General features: G+C 38.2%; 1 protein-coding gene across 4 annotated transcripts in view; it reads left to right on the forward strand.

Annotated features, from left to right (window-relative positions):
* ZNF518B (zinc finger protein 518B) overlaps positions 1–10283 on the forward strand; it is a 65767-nt gene that overhangs the window by 4540 nt on the left and 50944 nt on the right. For 2 of the 4 annotated variants that reach the window (XR_015286799.1, XR_015286800.1), the window contains exon 2: positions 3720–7461. Coding sequence is in view for 2 of the 4 variants with exons in the window: in XM_086888883.1 (XP_086745009.1) it covers positions 3918–7151 (3234 nt within the window). In the remaining 2 variants the exon portion in view is untranslated. Of the gene's footprint in view, positions 1–3719; positions 9715–10283 lie in introns of those variants that run through there. The other 2 variants (XM_086888883.1, XM_023925497.2) reach the window with 1 other exon arrangement.

The following is a 10283-nucleotide window of genomic DNA, read 5'->3' on the forward strand; positions in this document are numbered from 1 at the left end:
GTGCCTGCTGCTCAGAGACTGGCTGGGCATTGGTTTGCTTGTGGAAGGCAGTGAGTGATTCCCCTTTTGTCACCTCCCTGCTTTTTAACTTCTGCCTTTGTCCTGACCCATAAACTTTCCTGTGCTTCTTCTCTACTTCACTCTCCTTGCTACTGAGGGAGGGGAGGGTGGGAAAGCAGCAAGCAGCTCTGTGGCTGCTTGGCTGCTGCTTGGAATCAGCCTTGGCACATATGGAACGCAGGCACACACCAACGCTTGAAACATGCATTCTGGCAACGTGGTATTTGTCACAGGTCTGCATGAAAGCGTGGTTTTGGGCTTAAACCATGACAGACTTTCCTACATACAGCTGTTTGAATTAGGAAAATTTGGAAGGATTACTAGCCTGTTCTTTGAATTACCTCTGTTAAATTTTTCTGGCAAAGTCTTGGATTGAGAAGCCCAGAACTGTTAAATTGAAGTGTTCTGAAAATCTTGGACTGTGTTTCTTGTACTCTCTTACCCTTTAAATGTTGTCAATTCTTTTTTATGTTCTCCCATAAAGTGAAATCCACAGAGTTTAAAAAACAAGAAAATTCTCTGGGTTTATACTTTTTTTTTGTGGTCAAGGATGTTGATGGCATAAATGCTTTATACTTAGCTTTCAGTTAGTTCACATGGAGGTCAGTTTCAGTATTAATGGATAGATGTTAACAGCAGAAAAAGGCAAATACTGATATAGCTTCCCCATTTCCTTTCAAATGCCATATACTTCTTAAAGCTGTAGAGAAATGCATAAAGTGTCTTTGGTCTGGATCTTGAGCTTATCAAGATCTCTTATCATCTTTCTCCTGAAACAAAACAGTGGATGTCGTGAACACAGGCCTACCACCACACTTGTGTGTCAACAGGTTAATCTTAAGTCTAGAAAGTGGTAGTAGCCAGGGAAGGATATTCCATCTGAACTGCTGCAAATGTTTTGCTTTCCTTTCCTCATTAGAATCGGAGTAATAGAGCACATAATGTCATCCATGTTAGAATTGCTTGAAGAAAATTCTCCAGATTGTGATACAGCAGTCATGTATACTTTCTTCCTTCCTGCAAGGCTGCCATTGATTTGTTTTTCACATTGTGTGTATTTTTACAGCTGTCTGCATTGCAGTGAGATGAGATTACTACAGCTCTAGAACTACCCAGTAAGGAGTTTTGATGTACACCCATCCATCTCCTTAAGAGTGCAAGGCTTGTTCTGTTGTCCCTAACCATTTTTTGAACTTACTTTTAGTGTTGTTTGTGGTTACATCAGAATACTTTGAAGAGCCCCATCTTTAGAGCATCATTGATATAGTAGTTATGGATATTGATGGAGTACAAGGAAGATCATGGAATCACTGGGAGGTTTGTGTTGGAAGAGACCTACTTCAGTCTCCTGCCATGAGCAAGAATGCTTTCCACTAGACCGGATTGCTCAGGGCTCTGTCCAACCTAGTCTTGAACACTGGCACAGATGGGGCACCCGCAGCTTCTCTGTGCAGCCTGTGCCAGTGCCTCACCACCCTCACAGTAATGAATTTCTTCCTAATACCTACTTTAAATCTACCTTTCTTCAGCTTGAAGCTATTCCCTCTTGTCCTATCACTGCATCCCCTTGTGAAAAGTCCCTCTCCAGACTTCTTGAAAGCCCCCTTTCAGTACTGGAAGGTGCTGTAAGGTCAGTGTGAAGCCACCTCTTTAGGCTGAACAAACCCAACTCCCTCAGCCTGTCCTCATAGGAGAAGTACTTCAGCCCTGTGCTCAGTTTCAAATGGGTCCAGAAGAGAGCCACGACATCTACCTTGTGTTGGGGGCCCCGAAGCTGGAGCAGTCCAGGTGGGGTCTCATGAGAGCAGTGTAGAGTGGGAGGATTGCCTCCCTTCACCTGCTGGCTACGGTGCTTCTGATGCAGTGCAGGGTATGGTTGCTTTCTGCAGGAAAATCTTCTTGGATCAGATCTTCTTGGATCAGTTTAGTCCTGTCAAGCCATTGGGGAGATCACAGAATTATTTAGGCTGGAAAAGACCTACAAGATCATCAAGTCCAATCTGTAACCCAGCCCTGCCAAGACAGCCACTAAACCATATCCTTTAGTGCCCAGCCTACATGTCTTTAATACCACCAGGAATGGTAGCTCCACCACTTCCATGGTAGCCTGTTCCAATTCTTGACAACCCTTTCAATGTAAAATTTTTCTTAATATTCAATTTAAATGCGCTCTGGTGCAACTTGAGGCAATTTCCTCTTTTCCTGTCACTTGTTACTTGGGGGAGGTGGCTGACACCCACCTGTCTATAGCCTCCTTTCAGGTAGTCACAGCTCTTCTGAGCCCCCTTTTCTCCAGGCTCGTCACCCCCAGCTACGTTAGCCACTCCTTGTAAGATTTACTCTCCAGACCTTTCACCAGCTCAGTTGCCCTTCTCTGGATTCTCTTGGGCACCTCAGTGTCTTTTCAATACCATAGTTTAATTTCTTGATCAGCATATAATTATTGTGATGGGAAGTTGCTTAAATGATCTCAGCACCTTGCCTTTGGAGTCCAGATCAGGTCCTGATCTCTGTTAGGTAGACTTGGTGAGGATCTGGACTTCAGAAACCTTTTGTAGCATGTATTGAAAAACAGAAATAACCTCATGCAGTTGAGTCTGTGATTGCAAATGTGTGCAACAGTATGTCTACAACTAATGATGTTAAAATAAGAAAGGTGTTGATTTGACTTCATGTATGTCTCAAAAGCCTAATTTGATTGTTTATTTTCCAAATAATAGCGGTCTCATAGTCTTGCCAAAAGCTTAATGGCTGAGATCTTCTTCCTGTTAAATATAGTAGACAGAGTGCTGGAACCTGTGGGCCAAATACATTGCATGTGTTAATTTGGTGTTTTACAGTGATATTGCTGATCTCCCTCTGCCTTATGTTGCATTGTTTATTTTGCTTGATTGACGTTCTGTTTCATTAGGACGAAGTGAATTATTTATATGCTTGTCCACATATATAGAAGTGATTACACTTATATTAATAGAAGAGAAAGTAATTAATTTTGCAGCCACAGATTGTTTTGACTTCATTACTTTGAGAACATGTGAAGCATAAATCACATCTTGTTATGTATTAGTGATCAAGACTGTTTATATCTGAAACACTGGCACTGATTAGAAAAGAACTTCCTTCTGTATGTCAGGAATTTTCCGTGCTAACTTAAAAATATTTTATTTAAAAAACCCCTTATAGTTCTGTGTTTATAGTAACCATTGTAGCCACACTCTGTTTCCCTGCTATTCACATATGAATGGCACTTGCAGTGTTTCATGAGAACTTGTCCTGAGATGTGGGCTTTATATTAACTGAAATCATATTCTGCTGCTCAGTTCTGTTACCAAGTGTCTTGTTCAGCTTATAAATTTGTTCCTTAAGTGTAAAATTTTTCATGACATGGGAGAAGTACCATGAACTCTTCAGGTTTCGATGCGTAGCAGGTAATTTGCAAAATTGGGAACGTTTTGCAAATGTTAAAGGATTATTTGATTTGGTATGTTTTAGAGTTATTTGTTGTATGTGCAGAATACATTGATATACAATGGTATATTAACAGTGGACTTGAACTCTGTAATTCAGCTGTCATCCACTGATAGTTCAATTATTAGTTCATTGTATTTCAGTGATCATTGAATCTTAATTGACTTAATCTTCTGCTTTTTATTCTTTAGTGCTGCAAGCTGACTAAGAACATGGAATATAATATGGATGCAGTTGCTTGAACATCATTTCTTCCAAAGCATATATTCTGCAGATGGATGGCCTGAATGATTGACTGATAAGCAACATACACAAGACGAATACCAAGAAAACTTTCTGTCTGTTGCTGCTGTGTTTAATGAAAATGGTGCAGAGTTGCTTCTTCTGAAATGCAGTTGAAGAAAATGAGGGAAATTTTACCAAAATTGTACCCTGGCCAAATTAATGATAAAAGTAATTCTTTAACTACATCCCCAAAGCAATCCAATGATAAAACAAATCTGTCAAAAGGGGTGGATGACCAAAACTGCTGTTACCAAGGAACTGAGGCTGAGAACAATAAGTTGTCACTGATAAGCTGTATAAAATGCAGAAATGTTCAGAAAATTTCAGTGCAAGATGTAGAAAAGCATAAGAAGCTTGACTGGACTGAAGACAAAAATTTCATCTGCAAGAAGTGCAGTAATATTAAACCACCAGCTTTCGGTTTTGTTCCTGAGGGTGCTAATGCTGCAGACTATGAAAAACTTGAAAGAAAAACCCCAAGTAAAACCCAGAGAACATTTAAAGTAAAAAATTTTCTGCCAGGTAGATACTACTGTGATAAATGCAGATTTTCAACAAGGGATCCTTTACAGTATAAAAAGCATGTAGGGCAACATGAAGAAATTAAGTTTATTTGTTCCCACTGTGGTTATGTATCCTACACCAAAGGAGAATTCCAGAGACATTTGGTGAAACATACTGGAACCTTTCCGTATCAGTGTAAGTACTGTGAATATGGTGCTGTTAGACAGGATTATATAGTTAAACATACGAGAAGAGTACATGAAACACCCAGAAAACGACTGTCAAATACTCTCATGAACCACCAGCAAATGAAGCAGAGTCAAATCACTTTATGTAAAACAGAGATATACAATATAATTCCTTTCCAAAATGAAATTTCAAATTTGTCTTCAAATGTGGTTTATGAGATTCCGAGTAAAGCAACTCAAACAGTCTGTTCATTTCAAAATGTAGAATGTAGCATAAACACATCATCAGTCCAGGATAAGACAATATTGGAGCCATCTGAAATGAGTGTATGTGAGAATCAAAGTGTGGAGGTTGAGGTTTATTCTCCAAAAACAGAGCCTTTACAACCTGGAATGCCTTTAACAGTAATTGCACCATCTGAACTTGTAGTTCCTTCCAATTGTTTAGCTCAAATAGTAGAGCTTAAAATAGTGAATGGAGCACAACAGCTGGTTCTTAAACTAATTCCTATAAAAGAAGCAACTTACAAACCTGTGAACTGTGCTGAAGAGGAACTTGAGAATCAAGGTACAGAACAATCTGCAGAAGTAAAAAAAACATCTGTGTGTCAAAATGAGTTACTAACTATGGAAGTGAATGTAAACAGATTATCCAGCGTTAGTAACCAGCCTGATTTGGATAGTACTCATGATAAGAATTCTGAATGTTTTTGTTCTTCTGATTCTCAATTCTCAGACTGTAGCTCTGTATCTGTGCAGAGGGAAGATACATCAAAATTATCCTTTCAGTTGGTGAAAGGTATTGATGTCCATTCAGGTGTTACAGAGCTTTGTTCTCCATCTCTGGTGATGAACAACACTGAAAAAAAAAGTGATCTTAAATCCTCAAGGGGAAAAGTAAATGGGAAAAATAGTTTGCATCGTGATCTGTATAGTTATGAAGAAGGTGAAGATACATACCATCCACAATATGCTCCCATTTCTGAAGGTAAAAGTTTTGAGAATGTTTCAGTAGAAGCTGCTCAGGAGGGCAAAAATTTTTCTGCTGTCTGTAAAGAAAAGGATACATTGTCTGTGAAGAGGGTTGGCAAAGAACGGAGGAGTCTACCAGTCAGCTCTGCCGAAGCACATTTAGCTGGAAAGGGTTTTGATAAAAAATCTATTACATCTTCTGAAGCAGGAAAAAACTTCCATGTTACTAAAACTCCACCTTTTGAGGATATAACTTTTGGCTTGAGCAGAGTAAAGAGACCTGAAACCGTAAGTCAAAAGAGTAGTCATCTGCTGGAATCACTAGAACTACAGAAGATGGAAAATAAAGGCAGTCCTTTTGAAGGACCTGTTATTTCATCTGTATTTTCTCTTAGCTCTGGGGCTGAAAATGTACCAGAGGATGTCAGATGGGATTACACAGCACGCAGGAAGAAATCAGCAACATTGCTGTGTAGAAAGATTGCTCAACTCATGTCTGCTGCTGAACCTAACATGAAATCCGTGCCCTTGAGATGTCAGGCTTCTAGTAAAAAGTTGCTTTTGCCTCAAGAAAGTTCAGCAAGTTGTGAGGGAGCTGTTTGTGCCACTGAAGTGGAACAACCTATGACTTTGTCTGAAGTGCATGGTGGAAGAAGTGTGATTAGTAGTGAAGAACGCAGTGAAGATCAGCTCTTGAAGTTTGCAAGAACTTCTAAAAACAGGGTAACTAAAAATTCCCATGTTGCTACCCCAGTGTTTATCCCCAAAGGGACAATGCTGAGAGTGCTGAATGCTACTAGCAGTCAAAACTCATATGGAATAGAAAACAGGGGTGAAGCATCAGCTCCTGTGCATCGCAATGAAATGTTTCTGCCTCGCCCGGTCCCCGTCAGTGTTTCTGAGACACCTAGCAGTAGTTTCCCATGTTTACCTAATCAGAGTGAACCGAGTGCTGAGTCCCAAACTATATCACTCAGGCAAAGACCAAAGCGAGAGGCAAGTGCTAAAAATAACAGCAACCAAACTGGTGTACCATTTCAAAAAAGCAGTGATGTAAACAAGCAAAGCAAGCCCTATTCAAGAAGTCAGCCAGGTCCCAAAAATAAGGCAAAACAAGCAAGCTTCAGAGAGCTTCCTAGGAGGAAAACAAGAGCTCAGTCAGAAACCACTTCAGGTTCTGATACGTCATATCTGTTGACAGCAAGACGTCTTCGACTTGTTCCTCTGAAAACAAATCAGTTGATAAAATGCCCTCGTCGTAATCAGCCAGTTGTGGTACTAAACCATCCTGATGTTGATTCACCAGAGATAATTAATGTCATGAAGACTATCAACAAGTATAAAGGTCAAGTCCTGAAAGTAGTTCTGTCAGAAAGGACAAGTAGTTGTCTTGGTGTCAAGCGTTATCGAAAACGTCTTACTCTTCAGAATGCTGAGACAGGAAACCAAACAAAAAAGCAGAGTATGCTAAAAATGAAGCTAAAAAAGACCCACAAAAACAACTACCAAGTGGTGGAAACTTCACCAGCTGAAGCACTTCAATGTCTGTTTAAGTGTTGGTTTTGTGGAAGAGTATATATGGACCAAGAAGAATGGATAAGTCATGGACAGAGGCACTTAATAGAGGCAACCAAGGGTTGGGACGTTCTTTCTCTTCAAGCAAGAAAATATTAAGTGAGAGCCTAGGGGAGGTTTCCCCTCTTGCTTTTAATGAGTGACACTAACTTGCTTGGAATGGAGGATGGAAATAACTGCTTTATTTTGCCAAAAGTCCTCTACTGTTAGCAAAGTGAAGAAGAGAGCAGAGGTATAGAGAGGTAGAGAAGCTGATAGTGAGGATTACGCACTACTTTGCACTCTTGTGTTTGAAATTTGTATTGGAGGTCAGCTTCATCTGTTCCATAGAAGAAATTTGAAGAAGATTTGCTATGCAAACATCTTTCTAGTTAGCTTAGGATACTGTGCTGTATATGGTTTGTGCTAGGTATGTATGGATTAAAATCTTAGATGATGAGTTCTTTGTAAATTTAACAGGATTTAATTGGCTTTATTATAGCATGGCATTTCAGAGATCGAGCACATCTGTATGGAAATGCACCTTTAGTCCTCCGTGGACAGCAAGTGTATGTTATAGGTTTTAGTGGCAAATTAAGCACTACACATAAAAAGTAAAATTTAAATGCAAGTGCGCTGTTTCAGTGAAATAAAAACAGTTCTGCTGACTTCAGAGGAGGTACAAGGGTGTAAATGAAAAATCTATGGAATCAGTTACTCCTGCTATGTCAAATAGCACTAAAAAAATTAATTTTGTTTAGTACTGAGTCTTTACCTAGACTGTATTGTGTAGATGCGAGGGAGCAGAACACTGTCAGGATTCTGTACCATCAAGCCAGAGATACCATCAGGCTTGGGCTGATAGTGAAAAGCGCTTCTCTGTATGGCCTGAAGGCTGTTGTGAAGTAGTATTAGTCAAACATAAACCCTCTACCACCTTGTGTGTGATAGAAGCACTTACAGACTCGGTATTTGGTTAGAACTCTAGTTAGTGAGCATATTTACTGGGGAAGTTGTTGATGACTTTTCAAAATGAAAAGCCACGTTGCACAACTTTTACATTGACAGTGTTGAAACAGATTTTCAGTGCAATCTTTCATGATGCTTAAGAATTTAGGTGTTGTTACAATTTATTTTTTGTAGGTCTCAAATTCATACAAGCATGTGCCTCATTACAGGTTATGTCTGATGCATAAGGACTTCAGTGCAGTGTAAACATCGCTCAGTTGCTTAAATACTTCTCTAAATCAGGGCCAAATTACAGTTTTTTAGTAAAAAAGGGATGGATGACACTGAAGTTACCGTTTCTGTATGTGAGTTGTGGATGTTTCTCGTAATTTTTAAATCATTTTATAGTCATACAGAATGAAGTATATTGAAGCACATACTTACAATTAAAATAATGTGTTACAGTTTTAGAAATATGAAAATCAATTCTGACTCTAATGCTGGATGTGTGTTCTATGTTTGAACTGGGACTTCTCTGGTAAACTGGTAGTCCCTAACTCTTTTCACTGATGGTGCATTTTTGTAAACAGTTTAACTGGGAATATTTTTTTATATACTCCAGCAGATTATACATTGTTTTGATAAAATATTTATCATATCTACATTGGATTGTAAATATTTTAAAACTACATCTGACTGAGGTTTATTTTCAAAACCACTTATTGCTTTCCCATAATTTTGCAATACAGTGTTAAAATCCTTCAGGTAGCTGGTGCTTTAAGTCAGATCTTTTTCATCGTGTACACATGGAAAGTTTTTGTATCATTTGTATCAGACTAACCTATTCCGCAGAATGAACTTTGTTTTTCCTGTTTTGTCAATAATAAGGAAATGACAGTTCTCATTTTGTATTCAAATGGAATTATATTTTTTTAGATGGGTACACAAGAGGGTTTTTTTTCCATTTCATATACTTTGATGCCAAACCTAATAGTGCTATTAGCATTTTCAATGGTGAAAGTAGTTTCCATCTTAAAATTATAGTGTATCATACACAATAAATACTGAAATGTTTAACACGAGAAACCCCCATGGTTAGCATTCCTCCTTTGTGTTAATTCCTTCAGTCCAGGTTACTGATTGAATTAATTTTGTTTCTGTAGAAGCTACCAAATAAATAGTTTTGAAATGGCTTTGTAAGTGTTGTCACTGGCAAAATCAGAACATGGCTCATGAAAGCTGTGCTGGGGGGATGGGGGAAGTGTTACTGCTCAGCTTTGTAAACTCTGGGTGGTTTAAGTATACTAGTAATGCTTTGTCTTCTGTAAGCAACTTTACTGTTTACTTTAGTAAACAGCTGCAAAGCTCTGTATGTCACTGCCATGATCTGTTATCTAAATTGTTAAGCCTTGGGTTTTTTATAATTTTTAATTTAGCTTTTTTTTTGTTTTGTTTTTGTTTTATTTTTTTGTTTCAACATGAAAACCTTTTGTAAGTTAAATTGTGTTGTGCTTAAGAAATTCTTAAAGTAGATTATGTCATGCTTTTTTTTATGAACTCTGCTAAACTCTATTTTAGCAGCTTCTGTTTTGTTACTTTTATTTGATAAAATTATGTCAGAATAATTTCCTTCAAGTTTAACAGTCTCATCAATTTGAGAGAAATAATTTACAGTGGATGTTTTCTTCCCTTTGATACAGCATTGAGAAATAAAAAGGTTGTAAGAAAACAATAATCAACTGCTAAATTTTTTTAGAGCTAGTTTGTGCCACTACATAGTACGTCATAAATTGGGTTGGAATGTTGTGGTTTTGGGCTTGAGTGGTTTTGTTCTTCCCGTTCCTATTCTATAAGGATAAAGTAACTGAGGTTCCTTTCTGGTATATTACAATAGCCTAGTCAAATTTCTGAGTGTGGTTAGGAGGATTATCAATGCTCTGCAGAAAAATCCCTTCATGTACATATGGAATTATAGTTTGCCTTCATATACATACAGTAGTTAGGTAAGCTTCCAAAACTCAAATTGTATAAATAAATATCTCTGTATTTTTTTTTCTGGAAGAATAATCACATTCTCATGTTCTTTGCTCATACACACTGGAGCATGTTTTCTTGCTGATTTTTAAGTACATCTGCTTTTCCTGCTTATGAGCTTTACATTTGCACATGGTATGAATTCAAAGTGAATGTTTGCATAATGGTCCTACTGTATAAGTGTTTGAAAGCTCAGGTTTGGAATACAAGTATCTGCTACTTGAGCTAAAGAATAAGAATTTACCTAAGTACAGCTAGCTTTAAAGTCTC

Source organism: Cyanistes caeruleus, chromosome 5, assembly GCF_971803275.1.
Source record: "Cyanistes caeruleus chromosome 5, bCyaCae1.hap1.1, whole genome shotgun sequence".
Taxonomy (NCBI): domain Eukaryota; kingdom Metazoa; phylum Chordata; class Aves; order Passeriformes; family Paridae; genus Cyanistes; species Cyanistes caeruleus.